Source organism: Gopherus flavomarginatus, chromosome 2 (genome assembly GCF_025201925.1).
Source record: "Gopherus flavomarginatus isolate rGopFla2 chromosome 2, rGopFla2.mat.asm, whole genome shotgun sequence".
NCBI lineage: Eukaryota > Metazoa > Chordata > Testudines > Testudinidae > Gopherus > Gopherus flavomarginatus.
In genome coordinates, this window is record NC_066618.1 from 201,294,084 (window position 1) to 201,313,855 (window position 19,772).

General features: G+C 37.0%; 2 protein-coding genes across 3 annotated transcripts in view; one reads left to right on the forward strand and one right to left on the reverse strand.

Moving 5' to 3' along the window:
- The window catches only part of DOK6 (docking protein 6), a 439,614-nt gene that overhangs the window by 262,158 nt on the left and 157,684 nt on the right, over window positions 1-19,772 (reverse strand). The window contains exon 2 of one of the 2 annotated variants that reach the window (XM_050938847.1): window positions 12,274-12,381. The exons of the other annotated variant lie outside the window; for it this stretch is intronic. Coding sequence (XP_050794804.1) covers window positions 12,274-12,381 — 108 coding nt within the window. The remainder of the gene's footprint in view (window positions 1-12,273; window positions 12,382-19,772) is intronic. 2 annotated transcript variants of the gene reach the window in all.
- The window catches only part of LOC127044256 (zinc finger protein with KRAB and SCAN domains 2-like), a 618,075-nt gene that overhangs the window by 134,299 nt on the left and 464,004 nt on the right, over window positions 1-19,772 (forward strand). The window lies entirely within an intron of this gene.

The window sequence follows — 19,772 nt, forward strand, 5'->3', positions numbered from 1 at the left end:
TTAAATGAACACTTACTTGGTGGCAAGCTGGGGTGTAAATCAAGCCCTCATTAGCCCGCTGCACATTAAGTGTCCATGTGAACTCTGCTGCCACACACTAAAAGTTTTTTTAGTGAAATTTTGATCTACCCTCTTTGAAAGGAAAGTAGATAAAGGCGTACTATGGAACATTTAGTGTGCAGCAGCAGAGTGTACAGGGACGTTAAGTGCACAGCAGGCCAGGGCAGGATAGATTTACACCCCAGCTTGCTGAAAAATAAGTGTTCTTGTAGACAAGCCCTAAGCAATATGAGAAATTTTGGCTATATCTAGTCTAACCACAGTGTGGACTACAATAATGTGAACTACATACGTTTTAGTTCACACCAACAGTGTCCACCCAGGCCAGGAACAGTGTGCAACACATTGTTGTGCTCTGCAATTCACACTCTGCAATGCAGTGACCTAGGCACTTAGGACCAGGTCTACGCTACACAACATAGCTACCATCTCTCGGAGAGGTGAATTAACTATGCTGCTAGGAAGCTCTCCTGTCGGCTTAGTAACATATTCATTAAAGTGCTACAGCGGTGCAGCTGCACCACTGTAGCACTGTACATGAAGCCAAGCCCTAGGAATCTTTTACTCTAAATGCAAAGGCAACCAATGTATGCATTTACAATCATTACAGTAGCTATGTACAAGAAATTAATCATATTATATTACTTGTGGAATTCCCTATGGTATATACGAAAGCTACAACAGTCAATTGGGTAAAAGATATAAAAGGTTTTTATGTCACATATTTTACAGTACAATATATGAAGCAGCACAAAGAAGTTAAAAATATTCTGCCTTTCAGAATTCTGTACTAATTTCATTTAGAAGTTGTCTGAAAAAGAAGAGGATATTCTGTATTAGAAACCCAGAAGATACTGAGACCTGTGTCCGCTGAGAAAGGAAGCACATGGTGGTTTGAGAAAAGTGAGTGAAAGACTCTGTAATAAAAGTACAACCCCTTGTCTGGAATTTCTGCATTTTTTTTAATTTGACCTTTCTAGTATTTATTCTTCCAAAACTTCTTTTTATTGTTTCTATTGCATCTGCTTTCAAAATTAAATGAAATTTATTATCTGATTATATGAAAATTCTTTTAGCTTAATTGTCATGGGGATAAATTTGTTTAGAATATCTGTTACGACAATTATCTACAGCTACATTTTCAACCCTAATGCATTTTTAATAGCATTCTTCATCAGCCAGTGATTTGAATTTCAAATTTCCTTCTATGAAGTAGTAAAAATTAGAGACAATTTCTATAGCAAAATTCATAATAAATTGTTCTTTTTTTATTTACTCCAGAAGGACTCTTTTGCAGTAAACATACCAAATGCTTGAATGAGCCTTTTAATATGCATATGGCTTGTTATATTTAGTCTCTCTTTACTACCACAGAGAGTGAAAGTGACAATAAACTTAAATGTCTCCCCCAGCATCATATTCAACCTTAATGTTTGCTATTAAGGACATTTCTTGTTTGCGTTTCCAGCGTAAGAATGAAAAGGTTTATGAAAGTAATCATATTAATCTCTCTTTAGAGATATTTGTTTAGGAATTTCAAAAAACTATCAACCACGTTTCCATTTGAGAATCCTATACTCATTCCATGATTCACCTAACAAAATGCAATGTAGCTTTAAAGGCGGTCATTCCAGTTAAAACTCATACATGCTTAAAAACCAAAATTTCCTTACTAGTGTTACTGATAGTATGTTAGATGGTTAAGTTTGAAATACATTTTCCTGTTTATGCTGTTCACTTCTGCTACTTGCATAATAATGGAGTAATCAATTCCTTTAATTTGTTACTTAACCCCTCCCCCCAACCTATGATAAAAGAATATTATGACTGCAAAGTCAAGCATCTCAAAGCTAGGAAATACTAGAATTAAGGTTACCTCTGCAAGCTTTATTCATACTCTTGTGCATATGCATTATGATACAGTCTTTATTACTTGATCACATTCTATTTTTTTCCATAGGACCCCTGCCTTATTCCGTGAACATGATGGACAGGGCTCAGTGAATGAGCAGTTATTCAATATTTATGCTCATTGTTCAATGTGTGGACCATGCCTTTACTGCACACTATTTAAACCCTGCCCCAAAGAAAGAATTATTAATTTCTCCATGTGCTTTTCTATGCTGCTCATCAATATAGTATCTGAATGCTTCACAGTCAATCTTCATAACTCATCTCTGTAAGGTGAAGGGTTGGTAATATCTCTATTTTACAGATAAGGAGAGAGGCAAAGATAGACTGAGGTCAACATTTGTCCATTAACTTGGATGCCTGATTTGAGACATATAGGACCTGACTTTTCAGCATACTTACCATTAGACAGTACTTCATATGTTCAAAGCAAAGATCCCATTGACTTTAGTTGTAGCTCTTAGTGCTCCACAGTCCAGCAAATTAGACCCTTTGGTCCCAAGTCAGGCACCCAGAAAACAAGCCACACATAATTAGTGATACCTGTGAAAAGTTTAGATTAAAAATTGCTTGAATGGAACTTTGTGGCAGGGGCAGAGATAGGATCTAATTCTCCAGGCAGTATTCAACTGCCTTAACTATGAGACAATCTTTTCTCTTCATGCAATAATTCCATTTCATTTCCAAATTGTGCAAAAAATGATTAAAGGGTCTTAAAGACAACAGTCTATTTAGTACAAAAGCAAACTAATCATGACTATGATCATATTTCTCTCTCTCTCTCTTTTTTTTTTTTTTTTTTTTAAGAAATTCCTCTAACTATATAAAAATCAGATACAGTAGTCTGGCCACCTAGGCATCTGACTTATTATTGAGACCTAATTGTTTTATATGAAAGCACTTGGTGAGACAACTTTTCTTTTCTGTAAACATTTTTTTATCTAACTGCTCTGTCTACCTTACAATTAATTCAAAATAAAATCCCCAATCCTTCAAACAATTCCACACAAGAGTAGATAATGGGACTACACGTGTGTGATCATGTGCAACATTCAGGCCTAAATTTGTAAGAGTTCAGTCAGGTCCCTACTCTTCAGTCAGCATGTTAGAATGGTGCTTTCTCAATTACACTGTAGAGGGGAGAAAACAATTGTACTGCTTTAATACACTCTGAGTTGAAGGGGATTTCATTGTGTTAGTTTATATTCTGCCCTTTGATGTACTGAAACTCTATTAACAGCTTTATTACTGCACAGTTCCAATTATATTTTGTAATTTGCTTTTTGGTACACAGAATGCCTGTTCTGAACAATATTATTCAGATAGCTGTATATTTAAAAGGGGGCTGATAATTATTGTAAATTTTACGGTTTGGTGTGCAGAACACTCAGTATATTAAGTTATTCTGCAAACAATTACTCATTTAAATGAGGTTCACTTTAATCAGTTACCATTTCCAACGCAGCTATCTCCTGACTAATATATATTTTCATCTTCCCACAACCTCCAAATAAAGTTAGTAAAGATGGTTTCTCATCTCACAGGTTAACTACAACATTTTCAAAACACAGGACTAAAGTGGGAGGGAAGAAGCAGGTGAGATTTTCAAGAGTGCTTAAGACCCATTTTCAATAATGACTTACACCCAGATTTTTAAAAGCATTTAGGTATTGCAATGCTCAGCATTGCAACACCTAAGTGTCATCTACAAAAATAAATTAGACACTTAAGGCTAGATTTTTAAAAGATCTTTAGGTGCCAAATCTCCACTGTAAACAAAATTCTGGTGCTTAAATACATTTGAGAATCTGCCTTTTAAACTCCTAAATCAGTTAGGGGTTGCAGCATTTAGCATGGCAATACCCAATAGCTTTAAAAATCTGGGCCTGAGTCATTACTGAAAAGAGTCAAATCCTAATGAGGAAAAATAAAAGGGTGCAAATTCTGGCAAGTCAATGTAAAAGTATAAGACAGTACAAGGAAGAATTTGAACAGCAAATAGTCAAGGACACAAAAACAGCAAAAGTACACATGCAGCAGGAACCCTGCCAAACAGTCATTGGAGCCACAGGCAAGAGAGGTGCTGAAGGAACACTCAGGGTAAAACAAGGTTGTTGCAGAGAAGCTAAATGAATTCTTTGTATTAGTCTTCATTATAGAGGATATGGGGAGATCCCCACATCTGAATCAATTTTTTTTTAGGTGACAAATCTGAAGAGCTGTCCCAGAATAAAGTATTAATAGAGGACAATTTGGAACAAATTGATAAATTAAACAGTAATAAGTCACCAGGACCAGATGGTATTCACCCAAGAGTTCTGAACTTTGGAACTCAAATATGAAGTTGGAATCATAGAATATCAGGGACCTCAGCAAGTCCAATCCCCTGCTCAAAGCATTTTTGCCCCAGATCCCTAAATGTCCCTGTCCAGGATTGAACTCAACTCTAGATTGAAGAGGCCAAGGTTGAAACCACTGAGCTATCTCTCGCCCTCACCCCAATGCCTAACTGTGGTATGTAACCTATCACTTAAACCAGTCTCTGTTCCAGATGACTGAAGGGCAGTTAATGAAATGGCATTTTTTTAAAAAGACTCCAAAGGCGGATCCTAGCAACTACAGGGTGGCAAGCTTAACTTCAGTTTCAGGGAAACTGGTAAAAACTAAATATCAGAATGATCAGACACGTAGATGAACATGGTATATTGCGGAAGAGGCAACATGGCTTTTGTAAAGAGAAATCATGCCTCACTAATATACTGGAATTCTTTGAAGGAGTCAACAAGCATGTGGAGAAGATTGATCCAGTTGATATAGTGTACTTTCACTTTCAGAAAGCTTTTGAAACCCCACTGATTGACATTAGCTTAAGAGCCTTCTCACCAAATGCTCTTAAGCAAACAATGAGTCATTGGATAAGAGGGAAGGTCCTCTCATGGATCAGAAACTGCAGATAGGGAAAGGGTCAGAATAAATGGTCATTTTTCACAATGGAAAGAGGTAAATAGAGGGGTACCCCAAGGATCTGTACAGAGACCTGTGCTCTTCCACATATTCATACATGAGCCGGAAAAAAGGTTGAACAGAGAAGTGGCAAAATTTGCAGATGATACAAAATTACTCAACATGGTTAAGTCCAAAGCTGACTTGAAAAAGTTACGAAGTGATCAAACAAAAAGAGTGACAAAATGGCAGATGAAATTCAATGCTGATAAATGCAAAGTAATTCATATTGGAAAACAATTTCAACCACACATACAAAATGATAAGAGTTTAAATTAATTGTTAGCACTCAAGAAAGACATCTTGGACGCATTGTGAATAGTTCTCTGCAGTGCAGTGACAGTCAAAAAACTGAACAATGTTATGAACCACTAGGAAAGGGACAGATAATAAAACAGAAAATACCACTATGCCATGATATAAATGCTATGTACTGAATATTGCATGCAGTTCTGGTTGCCCCATCTTAAAAAAGATATGTTAGCATTAGAATAGGTGCAGAGGATGTCAACAAAAATTATTAGCTTCCATTAGAGGAGAGATTCAAAGACTGGGACTGTTCAGCTTGGAAAAGATACAACTGAGGGAGGGGGTGATATGATAGAGGTCTATTAAATCATGAATAGTGTGGAGAAAGTGAATAGGGAAATGTTGTTTACCCCTTCACATAAACACAAGAACTAGGGGTCACCCAATGAAATTAATTGGCAGTAAATTTAAAATAAACATAACAAAGTACTTCTTCACATAATGCAGCCAATCTGTGGTTCTCGTTGCCACAGGATATTGTGACGGCGAAAAATATAACTGGGTTCAAAAAAGAATTAGATAAGTTCAGGGAAGATAAGCCCATCAATGGCTATTAGCCAAGGTGGTCAGGAATGCAGTCCCATGCTCTGGGAGTCCATACCTCCAACTGTCAGAAGCTATGCCTGGACGAGAGTGGATGGATCACTCAAAATCACCCTGTTCTGTTCATTCCCTCTGAAGCATCTGGCACTAGCCACTGTCAGAAGGCAGGATACTGGGGTAGATGGACCATTGATCTAATCCAGTATGGCCATTCTTATGTTCTTAGGCACTTTTGAAGACTTTACTCAAGATTTGAAGTTTCCACAACCTTAGTAAACTTCAGAGGGACATTTTGAAAACCACAGATGCATCTGAGTAAGTCTATCAGCCTAAGAATGAAAAGGTTTATGAAAGTAATCATATTAACCTCTCTTTAGAGATATTTGTTTAGGAATTTCAAAAAACAATCAACCACATTTTCAAAAAAAAATGTAGACAACTATCTTTCTATATTTGTGATGCTATTGTTTATGATGGATCAGCATTACAGTAAGAAATCTCTCTTTTGATAGTGTCCAAAATAATTATTTTGGAGATGAAACTTTATGAAGTTTGGTCAAGATTTACAAAACTGATTAGTGATTAGAAATTGAGACAACTTAAAGGGACTTAATCTGTAGAGGGAAGCTATTTAGTTCTCTTTGAGAATTTGCATTGACAGGTAAAGTGAAAAATGAACTTGACCAGATGGTATAATTAAGTTCATATATCAAGGTATGGGCTAATGGGATGGCAACTGTAACAAAACCAAACAAGTTAATGATTTGATGGATCCAGAGGTTTTAAGATAAGAAAATATGAGCACTATTTATTAAAACAGTTGAGGAAGACATATCTAGACTTCAAAATGAAAGAAAATTTTCAGGCTTGGATATGAGCCAAGGTTTTTAGTTAAGGCTGACAATATAGAAAGAGCAAAACCCAGAATTTCCAATCCTTCTTTTGGTGGATATATTTTTAAGCAACTTCCCTCTGAAATTGCAGCCAACCATTGTTATTAATATTCATAGTAATCAACAACAACAATAATAATTTCCCAAACTTTTGAGATTCTAAATGAGACAGACATAACTGCTGATTGGCATCAAACATAAGCAACAACATAATAAAATACTGAAATATTCAGCAATATGCCAGTGAAAATAAATTTGACTTGAATATGAATACATTCCAGATTTTATTAATGAGATCAGTTATTTGGGAAGTATGTTTAGGGAAAATAGTTAAGTCCCAGGCAGACTACAAAGAGCAACAAAAGGATCTGTCAAAATTAGGTGACTGGGCAACAAAATGGCAAATGAAATTCAATGTTGATGAAAGCAAACATAATCCCAACTACACATATAAAATGATGGGTTCTAAATTAGCTGTTAACACTCAAGAAAGAGATTGTGGAGTCATTATGGATAGTTCTCTGAAAACATCCACTCAAAGTAGAGCACCAGTCAAAACAGCGAACAGAATGTTAGGCATCATTAAGAACAAGATTGATAATAAGACAGAAAATATCATATTGACTATATAAATCCATGGTATGCCCACATCTTGAATACTGCATGCAGATGTGGTCATCCCATCTCAAAAAAGATATATTGAAATTGGAAAACATTCCGAAAAGGGCAACAAAAATGATTAGGGGTATGGAATGGCTTCTGAATGAGGAAAGATTAATAAGACAGGGTCTTTTCAGCTTGGAAAAGAGATGACTAAGGGGGGATATGATTGAGGTCTATAAAATTATGACTGGTGTAGAGAAAATAAATAAGGAAGTGCTATTTAATCCTTCTCATAACGCAAGAACTAGGGGTCACTAAATGAAATTAATAGGCAGCAGGTTTAAAACAAACAAAAGGAAGTATTTCTTCACGCAGCACACAGTCAACCTGTGGAACTCTTTCCAGAGAATGTTGCAAAGGCCAGGACTATAATAGGGTTCAAAAAAGAACTAGATAAATTCATGGAGGATTGGTCCATTAATGGCTATTATCATGGATGGGCAGGGATGGTGTCCTTAGCCTCTGTTTGCCAGAAGCTGGGAATGAGCAACAGGGAATAGATCATTTGATGATTGTCTGTTCTGTTCTTTCTATCTGGGGCACCTGGCATTAGCCACTGTTGGAAGACAGGATACTGGGCTAGATGGACCTCACCCAGTATGGCTGTTCTTATGTTCTAAAAAGGATGATGGACAAAGGATAGGTAACGTGCAAATAGAAAGAGCCTAAAAATGGAGGCCTAAAATTCACATCTTAAAACAAACAAACAAAAAAATCACTCAATTTTCACAAATAAATGTTCAAATTACATCATCTGAGGATAGTACCAATTGTCAAGGGATGACTGCAAGAAAAATGCCTTAGGGAATTTAAATTTGTCAGGGAACGACTTGTTCTGAAATACTTTGATATTAACAAAGAGCCTAAAATCAGTGCAAGGTCACCTGGATTGGGAACTGTTGTTCTCCAAGACAACTGTCCAGTGGTGAATAGATCCTAAGCACTGATTTAAACACAACAGAAGTATGCTCAGATTAAAAACAAATGCTGACAATGTTGTGCATTGTTGGGAGCTGTTTCATAAATATATTAATAGGAAGAAATCAGCTGAGGGAAGACATGCCATAAACCACTAGAAACCATATTAAAGACACCACTGTTCTAAGTACCACCTAAAATTCAGGAAGTGATCAAGAAATTGCAAAAGCTTCCTTAACTGTGAAACATAGGCTTAGTAAGGAGCTCTTTATGCCAGTATGATTTAAAGAACAACTATAAATAGTGACAGCAAGAAACTGCAGGAAAAAGACACTGAAGAAAATATAATTCATGTGCTACTTGTTTTGAAAAAGTTTGGTAAGACCAGCTGAAAAATTACAAAATGACCTGTTTTTACAAGAGATTGAGAGATTAAACCTAGACAGATGACAGACAGGAAAAACCACCACCATCACCACCACCAGTTATCAAGCACAAAAGCAAATTGGGACTAGAGATGAAATTTCTGCACAAAGGACACTGTGTCATAATACAATACAGCATGAGTTAAGAAATGCTAAGCATAATCAACAATGCACATGTGAGTACTGAGAAATATAAGAACAGAGTCTAAAATGTCGCAATCTGGACAGTTGTGCATGCTGCCGTCAAAGATAAGGTATCTGTGGGTGAAATATGCACTCAGTAAAGGAATGAGAATGCAAAATAACCTGTGAAATTACATGATATTCCCAATTGCCCTTAGTCTGCAGTTGGTGCAGATCTATTTGAATTAAATGGGAAAGATTACCATTGAGTAGCAGACCATTCTATTTTTTCTTGAAATTGAGTAGTTGCACAACATGTTGCATTTCATAATTTTTTCCTGCTGGGTTTCTAGATGAGTTAATAACAAATACTGACATTAAATTTGTGAGATTCGCTTTATCCTTTTTATATATACACATCAGTTCAAGCACATCACCTCAAGCCCTTACTAAACAATCAAAATGAGTTAGCAGAAGTTTGTCCAAATAGTAAAAATTCAAAAGGATCCATATTTAGCATTGTTAGACTGCTACAGTGCAACTGACAATACTTTATTAAAATCTCAAGTGTAGAGACAAAGAAAAAAACCTTATGGTTAACATCTTAATTCTTGAGCCAAAAACAATTAATTGTGTATTAGCTACAAAAGAATTATGTGCCAAGAAACTAGAACTGAAGAAATACCAAAACAAGAATAGAGCACCTAGCAAATGGGATCCTGGTCTAACAAGGACTTCTGCACACTATGGCAATACAAATAATAAATAAGAATATTAAAACAATTATCACAACTGCAGGGAGAGCGATAAACTCAGACCGAAAATGACTGGTAATCTGTAAAAGTAATATCTATACCAGTCACACCACGATCAAAACCATTCCAAGGAGACAGTCTGACCCAAGGAACAGAAGATGTCTAAACAAATCCAAGAAAAAAAGAAACCATGTTGTCCCACTCGACTACTTGCCACTGAGCTATTCTTAATGAGATGCTAGTGCCTCATGGAAGCTTTCTGAAATGTTGTTATGGATAAGAAGTAAACTCTCTAACTCCTGACTGCTTGTGGTGTGTAATGATTTCATGACAATTTTTATAAAGTGGGGATGTCACCCTGGTGACCTGATTAAATTTTTCCTTAGATAATTATATTCTACATGCCTAAAATTCCACCACTCATGGAAACAGGACAAGGTATTATTCTCCACATCCTGTCCTACAGGACTATACTATTTTGATGCACTGTTAAATGGTTGCCCAATTAGATAATTGTTTCTTCTATAAAATATATGGCTGAAAAATCAGCTTCAAAAGTTCTTTTGGAGCTGTTTGCATGAAAGGTACTATCTAAATATTATTCATTTGTATCTGTTTTTTTTAAATGTTATCCTGCTTTCTTTATTAACAAAGACATTTTCAAGTAAAAGAGATCTTTGCTTCTGAAGAGTTTGTCTACTCCTACTCCTTATTTCCCTATCTGGAGATGTAATTTTATTGGGACATCACAACTGTTTTCTATGCAAGTCATTCTTGATGTCAGTTGTGAGTCATTTGTGAATATTTGATGGAAATAAATGGAATCTAAAGTACATAAAGGGATATAGAGGAATCACGTTAGTGCAGTAAAATGAACAACAGTGGACATAATTGTCTCTGATTAATGAAGGGCTAGTAATGTCATTTTTAGATATCAAAAACTACAACGTTACTGAAAGAGAATTTAAATAGGCAATAATAGCAGCCCATGTGTATGCTCTATATCTCCAATTCAAACTGTGCCACTTGTATTTTAAAGAGGAGGAGGACTGTTTTTGCTTGGTGGGGACTTGATACATCTAAGAATGAGAAAAATAGACCAGTGACTTGCAAATTCCTTACACAGCTCTGATCATAACCAACAACATCATTGTTATACGAGTATTGGGCCTCTCATTAACAAAGACTTCCACTAATGCCAAACTATTTGAGTGTTGGGGGGAGGAGGAGGGGATGGTGAACAAATATCCACCAGGAAATAGTGGGTGACCCACCTGATCTGTTTCCCTTGTGACAGGTGCCAAAAGGTGGACCCAGTTCATCAGAACTGAAATGTGAATTTGTCCTTCTGTGATGGAAAGCACAAGACTGGGATCTCAGGAGATCTGGATTTTTTACTCCTGAGTCCTTCATGGTCTCACTGTACAACCTTGGGTAAGTCACCTCTGTGCTTCAGTTTGACCAACTATGAGCTAATGAGGTAATGTCTAACTGTGAGGTAATGTCTAGTTCAGGGGTAGGCAACCTATGGCACACGTGCCGAAGGCGGCACGCAAGCTGATTTTCAGTGGCACTCACACTGCCCGGGTAATGGCCACCAGTCCGGGGGGCTCTGCATTTTAATTTAATTTTAAATGAAACTTCTTAAACATTTTATAAACCTTATTTACTTTACATACAACAATAGTTTAGTTATATATTACAGATTTATAGAAAGAGACCTTCTAAAAACATTAAAATGTATTATTGGTATGCAAAACCTTATATGAGAGTGAATAAATGAAGACTCGGCACACCACTCCTGAAAGGTTGCCGATCCCTGGTCTAATTTATAGAGCTGTTGTGAGATTAAATCCAAATGTTTTATCCTGCCCTTTGAGATCCCTGGATGGAAGATGGTTATAGAAATGTGGATTAGTCTAGACAGTATTTGGTCCTGCCACGAGGGAAGGGGACTGGACTTGATGACCTCTCGATGTCCCTTCCTAGAATCTATGAATCTATAAATGCAAGGCATTATGTCATTTTATTATTACATCACTGCTGCACCACTTGGTGAGTTAATGACAGCATCTGGAGTGAAAGGAAAGGAAAGCCCTTTCTCAAATATCTTAGGTTCCTCCACAGAACTGATTGTAACAAATAGAGAGCAATAAGGAGCTCATTCAATCTAGACTGCCAATTTAGTAATAATGCTGATTTTTTTCTCACAAAATAAAAAAAAATCCCCACTGTGACATACCCTGTAAACTTTGCAATCATCTATAAAAATTATGTTTATTTCAACAGTGTTGATCTCACTAGAACTTACAACTGGTACATTTAGCATCTTCTGAAACTGTTTTGATGTTTAATTTATAATTGTTGAACATAATTTGACATAAACACCCTTGTACAAAACTTTAGTAAATTCAGTGTCATCTTTTCAAGGCAAACATTAATGCAGAGATCAGATATTTATATCAAACAGAATAAACTTATTTTGCCTATCTGGACAGAAACATAAAGGCCTGATTTTTCAACATTGACATCAATAGGAATTTTACGATTGACTTCAGTGATCTCAGGATGACATCATTCAGCTTGGTCATGCTATCTTCTTCCAGAGTTTACATATCAGAAGCACCTTATGCTCAAGTAGATGTGCAGTTGTGGGACCACATGACATACCTTATGAAAATTTCTGAAATATGCTGCTTTTTCATCTGGAAATTTTTCTAGCCTTCTGGGTCCTTTACTGGAAGCCTTCTTGAAAACCAACCAGCATCTCCTGAAAATCTGCAAACAAAATAAAGGAACTCTATTATTCTCTCTTTCTTATGTAAGCTCATTAACATTAGAGTCCTAAATTATATGGTTCAGCTGATCCATGGGAAGAAATTCCCATAAAACAGTCCTCAGTTTGAAGACATTAAGAGTACCCTTACTGGGTTAGACAACTGGTCTACCTAGCCCAGCATCCCGTCTTCTGACAGTGGCTCATGCCAGATGCTTCAGAGGGAATGAACAGAACAGGGCAATTTTGAGTGATCCATCCCCTCTCATTCAGGCCAAGCTTCTGACAGTTTGGAGGTTTATGGATTCCAAGACCATGGGATTGCATTCCTGACCACTTTGGCTAACAGTCATTAATGGACTTATCTTCCCTGAATTTATCTAATTGTTTTTTAACTCAGTTATACTTTTCGCCGTCACAATATCGTATGATAACGAGAACCACAGATTGGCTGCATTATGCGAAGAAGTACTTTGTTATGTTTATTTTAAATTTGCTGCCAATTAATTTCATTGGGTGACCCCTAGTTCTTGTGTTTATGTGAAGGGGTAAACAACATTTCCTTATTCACTTTCTCCACACTATTAATGATTTAATAGACCTCTATCATATTACTCCCTCCCTCAGTTGTCTCTTTTCCAAGGTGAATTGTCCCAGTCTTTGAATCTCTCCTATGATGGAAGCTAATAATTTTTATTGACCTCCTTTCCATCTATTCTAATGCTTATGTATCTTTTTTGAGATGTGGCAACCAGAACTGCAAACACTATTCAGTACAATGCATTTATATTGTGGCATTATGGTATTATTCTGACCCTTTCCTCTATCTCCAGTTACTGATCCATGAAAGGACTTTCCCTCTTATCACATGACTTCTTATTCTGATTAAGAGCCTATGGTGAGGAACCTTATCTAAGACTTTCTGAAAGTACAATACACTATATCAACTGGATCACCCTTTTCCACATTCTTGTTTACTCCCTCAAAGAATTTCAGTAGGGAAGCATGATTTCCTTTTACAAAAGCCACGCTGACCCTTCCTCAACATACCGTGTTCATCTAAGTGTCTAATCATTCTGATCTTTACTATAGTTTCTACCATTTTGCCTGGTACTAAAGTTAGGCTTACAGGCCTGTAATTGCTAGGATTGCCTTTGGAGCCTTTTATAAAAATTGGTGTTGCATTAGCTACCCTCCAGTCATCTGTAACAGAGACTGATTTAAGCAATAGGTTACAAATCACAGTTAGTAGTTCTGCAGTTTCATATCTGAGTTCCTTCAGAACTCTGGGTAAATACAGTCCGGCCCTGATGTCTTACTGATATTTAATTTATCAGTCTGTTCCAAATTGTCCTCTATTAATACTTCAATCTGGGACAGTTATTCAGATTTGTCACCTAAAAAGAGTGGCTCAGCTGTGGGGCTCTCTCCAATATCGTCTGGAACGAAGACTGATGCAAAGAATTCATTTAGCTTCTCTGCAATTACCTTGTTTTCCTCGTGTGCTCCTTTAGCACCCTAATTGTCCAGTGGCCCAGCTGACTCTTTGGCATGGTTACTGTTTCTGATGTACTTAAGAAAATTGCTGTTAGAATTTGAAGAGCAAGTAGATAAGGACATAGACAATTCCTTAGCCTGTGTTACTATATTGTTACACTTAACTTGCCAGAGTTTATGCTCCTTTCCATTTTCCTCACTAAGATTTTACTTCCAATTTTGAAAGGATCCCTATTTACTACTAACAGCCTTTTTACTCTGCTGCTTAGCCACTGTGGCATGTTTTTGGTACTCTGTTTCATTTTTTTGTTTTTTATTTGGGGTATATATTTATAGGCACTCATCCCTGGTGACTAGAAGGCTGTGTCCGATCCTGCTAGGGTCCAAGCATTGTAGTCAATGAGAGTGGAGGATCCTCAATAACTCTCAAGAGAGCCTTGATACATAGCATGATTGGACCCTTCCTGTATCCTCCTTTACAAGTATAAATGAGAGAGCCTATTTTGTTAAACACATACCCATGCCCATTCAAATACAGTATAGGGATAGGAGCCACAACTGTGGGGTGAGTGAGGGTCAGGCTTGATGCCCAAACCCTTCAGCCATCCAGGGCCTCCCCTCCCACATAAACCAGGATTAAGGCTGCAGTGCCCGGGAGGAGGGTGCTGCTGTGGGTGATCAGCACCTCCTCAGCAGTTTAGCGTACCCATTGAATCAGGAGGCCACCTCCATCTCTGTTTTAAATAGATCTAAAGTGAAATCCTGGCTCCACTGAAGTCAATGGCAAAATTGCCATTAAATTCACCATAACCAAGATTTAACCCCCAGTATTTAAAAGTGTATATAAAAATCCTTGATACCTAAGGGTATAAAGAACTATGTAGATGCTAAGTATTAGAAAAAAAATTGTTACAGTATTTTGGTATTTCTGTTTCCAGACAAAATATAGACCAGTAATGCAACTTCTGAACTTCAAAAAACCTTCAGACTAGGTTATGAATGAAACTCAAATCAGTATTTTTTTTCTATTCTATTTAAGAGGCAAACACAATATGCAAAAATAAAAAAGTAATATTGCCAAGGACTTGTAATTTAATTATTTTTATAGCTTTCCAAAGCATTTCCATTGTTATTATGATTACTTATTTCTATTATCAGCCTAGATCAGGACCTCAAGGTGCTGGACACTGAGCAAGTACACAGTAAAAGGCAGCCCTCGCCCCAAAGAGCTGACAATTTTTGGGCATATCTCCACTTGGACTATCAGGAAAATTGATCCAAATTAACTAAAGATGGAATTTAAAGTGGATTACTTAAACCCCTGTGGCCTTCTTTTAGTTAATTCACTTCCAAAGTGAATTAAACTAAACCGAATTAAGGCTACTTTAATTCTCAATGAGAGTGTCCACACAGTTTAACTAATCCATTTTAAATTCACATTTTTAATTAATTTGGATTAATTTTCCTGATTTTGCCCTCCATCCTTCATCTCTTCCCCTCCACCCCACAGACAAACCCTGAGTTTATGACAAGATATAACAGGCAAATGAATGAGAGAAAGGAAGGGGAGGGGAAGTCAGGATAAGAGCTATAAATTTATGTAATTTTGCCACTCACTGACTGTGTGAACAATGTCTAGGTAGAGTACATATTTTCAAGGTTTTTAAAATATTTTCCCTTATATTTTCTAGAGCTTCACTCTATTTCATAGTTAGATTTTAATTTCCTAAATTTATAGAAGCCAAATGCGAATACCTAAATTGAATTAGCCCTTTACTATGGGCCAAGTTTTGCAGGTCCTGGGATGCAGGTAAAGCAATGAGGAAACAGAAAAAAAAAAAGTACTCATTTGTTCAACAAGACCCTTGAGTATTTACAAACTAATATACATATATATATCTTACAAATTTATATTGTGTATCCTGGGCATCAGTGACTCTGAAATGGATGTGGGAATCATGGTGCAAAGCTGTGGCCAAAAGGGCTAATATGATTCTTTGATGTATAAACAAGGGAATATCAAGGAGGAGTAGGGAAGTTATATTAACTCTGAATTTGGCATTGGTGCAACTGATAGCAGGTGGATCTAACAGTAAATTGCGCTGAATGCAGACACTATCAGGCACGTGTGGAGTTTGCTGTAGAAGCAATTGTACAGGCTATTCAAAATGATCTCAGTGTAGGAATCAAGTTTAAATTAATATACTGTAGTAAAACCATGGCAATGGGATGCAATCAATATCTCAGATGAATGCTAGACATGCAATAAATCAAATGTTCTCTTTTAAAAAACCTCTCATAGTACTTCAGTGTCACTTTGTGTTTAGTTAAGAAAACATTAAGGCAAAAGAAGAAATTATTGGCTCTTCAGGAATTGGTTTGCAAGTATATTTCTTATCACAGGACAAGAGAGGTTGCTGGTTCTTCTGTTCAGGTTTGGAAAGTGACAACTGCACTTCTGAAAGTGGGAATGCTATCTAACCTATGAGGAAAGCAATGTACCATCATATCCACTCATATAATGTAGTGTAATATCATTTCTTCATGTACTCTATTCATTAGACAGTACTTCCTGAAATGATGTGTCAGCAGTGGATGTGTTCACTGAAACAGTAACATCACCTCTGCAAGTTCAATCTCCCGGTAATAATGTTACAACATGGCAAATCTCCACATATGCAAGTTAGAGTGGATACACAGAGAAATAGAATATTTTTCCCCTTCACATCACTGAGTGCAACTGTGCTGTGCTCTCTGATGCTTTTTTGCTCTCATGTTTGCTCACCAAACATGCCTGATTTCCAGTGCTTAAATTTCTGGTTTAGCAAGAACTTGCTCGTTATATCTTGCTCCTTTGGTAATGAGAATCTTATCAGTGCTGTCTCGCAGGGATGCGAGTCTTCTCAGGTTCTGCCTATATGCTTTTTCAATCCATCCCACCTCTTTTAAAGTCAGTCTTTTCTCCGAGATTCTTTACACCCTGTAATGGTAAAATGGGCAATTGTCTCTTCCACTTTAGGGTTGGCATAAAACTTCCCATTTTGATGATCTACCCTTAAAGATTAATGGGATCAGTGCTCTGACAGATGGGTCTGAAGGAGAATACAGTTCAACCTACAGAAAACAGCATCATATGTTCTATATTTTCAATACAGTGGATTTTAAACACACTCTCAATTAGTTTTGTCCTTCGTGGATACTTTACAGGTGACCTCAAACTGAGATAGAGGAAACAAAAAAGATGACAGCAAGAGCAGTAGCAGTAGAGTGTGCTGACTATGACAAAATATTTTTCCTGTCTTATGCCATGGTTATGTGGGATAGAATCCAAAGCATCAGCTATATCCTGCACAGCAGAAGTGTTCCAGATGGTTAATTTGGCTGGCCTCCAATTAAATAAAGAGTAAAATTTTCCCTCACTGTGAGGAATTTGCATTACTTTGTAGATGAAAATCACCGGAAGCTAGTCCAGGTTGTCTGCCACTGTAGGGAAAAAAGCAGAGTTTCACATCTTCTTTGCTTGAATTTCAGACTGTGTTACTTGCTGAGTTTTTGTAGATGCTGCAGAAGCTTTGCACTACAACTTGTGAGCTAAATTGGTGAAGTTCAGCAAAAAGTCTTTGGGACCCTATTAATGAAGACGGCCAATACTGCCATTCAAATGGTCTCAGTGACAACTATCTTTAAGAGAGACATGGTGGGTAAGATAATATCTTGTATTGGACCAATTTCTGTTAGTGAAAGATACAAGCTTTTGAGCTACAGGGAGGTCTTCTTCAAGTCTGAGAAAGGTACTCGGTGTCATAGCTAAATACAAGGTGGAATAGATTGTTTTGCATATGTAGTTAATATATACTGTAAAAGACCATTCAAGATGAAGTGACCAGTTAACACTTCTGCAGTGAGGACAGAAAAGGGTGGTTAGTGGGTTAGAGATTGTTGTACTAAGCCACAAATCTAGTGTCTTTATTGATCCATGTTTTTTTAGTGTCTAGCAAACTTATGAATTTAAGCTTCCAGCCTCATCTTTTGAACGTGTTGTGCAGGTTTCATTTTAGGATGAGGACTGAGAGGTCAAATATAAAGTGATCATTTTGTGAAAAGTGTTTACCCACAGATAACATGGTGTTTTTATCTTATTTTTCTATGTGAGTTCATTTGAGAGCATAGGGATTGTCTGGTTTCACTCAAAACACTGCAAACAATTATCTTTAAGGAAACCCTCATTAGGCCTCTGCATGAGGTTAGGCCCTGGGATGCTTTAAATACATTCACTGGAGCAGACTTCAGAAGCCAGAGTAAGTGATGCTTCATATAGAAGGATTCTCCTGTAAATGTAGTAGATCCACCTCCCAGCAAAGCAGTAGCTAGGTCGATGAAAGGATTCTTCCATAGACCTAACACTGTCTACATGGGACTTAGGTCAGCTTAACATCATCTCTCAGGGGTGTGGATTTTTCACAACTCTAAGCAACATAGCTAAGTCGATCTAATTTTCTAGTGTAGACCAGCCTTTACGCGCCTTTGGCTTCCTATTTGTTCATGGGTAGCTTAAGGTGTTGATTTTGACCTACAGTGTTCTAAATGGTTTGAAATCTGGATACTGGAGTGATCACCTCAATTTGTGTGATACCTTCACATTTGTGATCAGTGGAAACTAGTAGTCCTCATGTTTAAAAGGGAGATGGCTGGTGGCAGGATATTTCATGTGAGGGTCCTTGACTGTGGAAATGATTCCACCTTGATCTGACATTTCCTGAATATATTCGCTATCAAGAATATTTGTTGACATTTACCTTTGCTCTTTTGCAACTGTTTAGAAATGGGAAGAGGCATTGGAATAATGCAAATGCTGGATGAGGATGCTTATTCATAGGTTATTTTTATGGAAGGAGCAGACATGATGACATCTATATATTTGAAGTTTTATACTTTCTGGACCAGGTTCTAAGAAAATACATTCAGAGCTGGAGTAAATGTGTGCAATTCCATTTACTTCAACAGAGTTTCCTCCATTTGCACCAGAAGAATTCGGGCCTAAAATTGGTAAAAGCATTAGAGGTATGGGTAGATAAACATGAATGAATAAAAATAATATGTGCAGTAGCACAGAGATTAATGCATAACAAGTGAATGCTTTCTTTACTTAAGACACCTTATTGTCATGCAGAAGCCCACTTAATCATTCAGGAAAAGTTGGATATTCTTTTATCCCTGGCTTAGTTTTAGATATCATTGGCTAGTAATCAAAACTTTTGAAATTCTGTGGGAGTTCACAACTAATGTTGGTAGCAATAGTGAAAGAGATCAGTGTCATGTTTAACAATAAGGGAAATATAACTGCATGCGATTTTGCCTATATCATATTTAGTATTACCTGTAAGAATGTATGTCCCTGCTTTTAGCATAGGTGGCTTTCTCCTCAGTGTGCTGGCTTGTCTGGATCCCATTCTTAATGTCAAACTCTCTCCATGTATTGTACAGGGAACTTGAGTAACTAGTGCTGGGCTTGGGATTCCACTAAGTGACAGGGTGTCTAAACACTAGGCACTGTGGTGTTTGAAATACCTCTTTTGGATCTAGCCCCCAATGCCTAGGGAAAATGCCAAAAGTAGTTTAGATTGTAGGTAAACATAGACAAACTCAAAACACTGCATTAACATGCTCTATGCCTAACTGCATATTATAGTTTTTCCATGTGGAAATTCCAGAGGGGTTAGCAGCTTGACGCAAAATGCTTTTTAAGCACATGACACTCTCTTCCTCCTCCTATTTGGTATCATAATTACAAGGGCCATCATAGGCTGTCCAATGCAATTCTCAAACGATCGGCACTGAAGCATGGAAATATGCATGGTTCCTTCTAGGTGACAGCAGAGTATTTTTTAAATAATGC